The 2,764-nt window shown below is 46.3% G+C and overlaps 1 protein-coding gene across 1 annotated transcript; it reads left to right on the top strand.

Annotated features, from left to right (window-relative positions):
* Positions 1-525: 525 nt before the first annotated feature.
* On the top strand, positions 526-2,370 carry LOC106314869. Its single transcript, XM_013752678.1, has 2 exons — positions 526-954; positions 1,084-2,370. Exons 1-2 carry the CDS (start codon positions 526-528, stop codon positions 2,368-2,370), a joined length of 1,716 nt encoding a protein of 571 aa, XP_013608132.1.
* Positions 2,371-2,764: the final 394 nt, after the last annotated feature.

The following is a 2,764-nucleotide window of genomic DNA, read 5'->3' on the forward strand; positions in this document are numbered from 1 at the left end:
TGGTCCGCGGCAGACATGCCAGAAATCGATATCAATATCGCTTCCCACGACCTAAACGTCGATCCCACATTTAAACCCATCAAACAGAAGCAAAGGAAGTTAGGTCCCGAGCGAGCCAAAGCCGTGAATGATGAAGTGGATAAGCTCCTGAAAATCGGCTCCATTCGCGAAGTTCAATACCCCGACTGGCTCGCAAATCCAGTCGTGGTTAAAAAGAAGAACGGAAAATGGAGAGTATGTATCGACTTCACCGACCTCAACAAAGCATGCCCGAAAGACAGATTTCCATTACCGCAAATCGACCGGCTAGTAGAAGCCATAGCCGGACATGAACTACTCTCCTTCATGGACGCATTCTCAGGCTATAATCAAATCCTCATGAATCCCTAAGACCAGGAAAAAACGAGCTTCATTACGGAGCGAGGAACATACTGCTATAAAGTGATGCCATTCGGATTAAAGAATGCTGGAGCCACTTACCAAATATTAGTAAAAAAGATGTTCTCCAAGCAACTTGGGGAAACAATGGAAGTTTACATAGACGACATGCTAGTAAAGTCATCGAAAGCAAGCAACCATGTTTCCCAGTTACAAGAATGTTTCAACATCCTCAACAATTTCGGAATGAAACTAAACCCAACCAAATGTACATTCGGAGTAGCCTCTGGGGAGTTCCTCGGCTACTTGGTAACCGAAAGAGAAATCGAAGCCAACCCAAAGCAGATTGTAGCACTCGTCGATACCTTACCCCCAAGATCGGTCCGAGAAGTACAGCGTCTCACTGGGAAAATAGCCGCATTAAACCGTTTTATATCCAGATCGACTGATAGATGCCTTCCTTTCTACAAATTGTTGAAAGGAAATAAGAAATTCGAATGGAACATCGAATGCGATTCTGCCCTAAAAGAACTCAAGGCGTACATCAGCGAACCGCCCGTGTTGTCTAAACCGATTGTAGGAGAAACCCTCTTCCTATCTCGCGACCTACGAACATGCGGTGAGCGGAGTCCTGATCCGCGAAGAAAACGGAGAACATAAACCAATATATTACGTGAGTAGGTCGCTAGTTGACGCCGAAACCAGATATCCCGTAATGGAGAAACTCGCACTAGCGGTAGTAACCGCCGCCAGAAAACTGATACCCTATTTCCAGTCTCATTCGATCATAGTCATGACGTCACAACCCGTCGAACAATACTCCATAGTCCAAGCCAATCCGACAGGCTCGCAAAATGGGCAATCGAGCTCAGCGAATATGACATAGAATATAAACCACGAACGAGCTCGAAAGCACAAGTACTAGCAGATTTCATCATCGAGCTCGTCCCAAAGGAGGACAGCTCGAGCTCGAATACTAAATGGAGATTACATGTCGATGGGGCATCATCGAAACAAGGATCCAGAATTGGAATACAGCTCGAATCCCCGTCGGGAGAAATGATCGAACAATCATTTTGCCTAGGGTTCAGCGCTTCGAACAACGAAGCTGAATACAAATCCCTGATCGCGGGACTACGGCTCGCAAGAAGCGTTGGTGCCCGAGAAATCAGCGCCTTCAGCGACTCGCAATTAGTCACAAGCCAATTCCACGGAGAATACGAAGCAAAAAACGAAAGAATGGAAGCATACATTTCAGTCCTGCAAGAAATCACTCAGCAGTTCGACAAGTTCGAACTAACGAAAATCCCAAGGGGAGATAATACATCAGCGGATGCGCTGGCCGCGCTGGCTTCAACTTCCAATCCGGTGGTGAAAAGAATAATACCAGTAGAAGGGATAGATAAACCAAGCATAAATCTCCCACGAAAGGAAATCGATCTTCCGAAAAACAATCCCCCGCGCGTTGGTGCAATCACTACGCGAAGTGGGGCACGAAGAGAAAGCCAGGGTCTCGACAACGTAAACGGCAACGAGCCCGACAGTCAATCGGCCCCGAGCACATCGCGCGTCAGGACCAGAAGAACAGCGACCACCACAGCTATCCCGGAAGAGGCCGTCCATGAAACCAGCAACGAGGCACACGAAGCCTTCAAGAAGGAGTTAGAAGCCAGGCCAGATTGGAGAATCCCAATATTTAAATATATAAAGGACGGCAAGCTTCCCGCCGAGAGATGGGAAGCTCGAAAAATAAAAGCCCGGAGTTCGCGTTATTGTATCATGGAGGAAAGACTGTACATAAGAAGTCTAGACGAGTCCTATCTATTAGGTGTATCCCCTAAGGACGCGTTCACAATCCTGAAACAAACTCACGGGGGAGCGTGCGGAAGCCACTCCGGGGGACGATCCCTAGCAATCAGGATAAAGAAACTAGGCTACTTCTGGCCAACAAACGCCGATGACAGCGAGCAATTCGCGTTGAAATACTGGTGAATACTGGTGAATACATGTCCATTTTTCATAAATAAAGGCTATATGTCTAGATAATACTGGTGAATACATGTCCCAAGCGTTTAAATGATTATGGTATGTCCATGGGGGTAAGTGTGGACAATTCTGTGATACATGTCCATACCAAGAACGGCTTGGCCGAAATCTTTTAAAACGCAAATAACTGATTGATAGACCAAAACTTATGAGGTCAAAACTCCCATTCACAGCTTGGGCCACACGAAATTTACATGCACCTAATATAATACGCATCAGGCCATTTAGTGAGCATAGATATCCCCTATCACAATTATTAACGGGTCAAGAGCCAGACATACCCCATCATAAGACATTTGGATGTGCTGTCTATGTACTAATTGCTCCACCACAGAGAACT

Source organism: Brassica oleracea, chromosome C9 (assembly GCF_000695525.1).
Source record: "Brassica oleracea var. oleracea cultivar TO1000 chromosome C9, BOL, whole genome shotgun sequence".
Lineage (NCBI taxonomy): Eukaryota > Viridiplantae > Streptophyta > Magnoliopsida > Brassicales > Brassicaceae > Brassica > Brassica oleracea.

Bases quoted from the DNA above. Each gene is read 5' to 3' on its own strand.
- LOC106314869 (XM_013752678.1), top strand. From the start codon at position 526: ATGGAAGTTTACATAGACGACATGCTAGTAAAGTCATCGAAAGCAAGC. The intron at 955-1,083 runs GTAGGAGAAACC...CGCCGAAACCAG, and splicing joins CCGTGTTGTCTAAACCGATT to ATATCCCGTAATGGAGAAAC.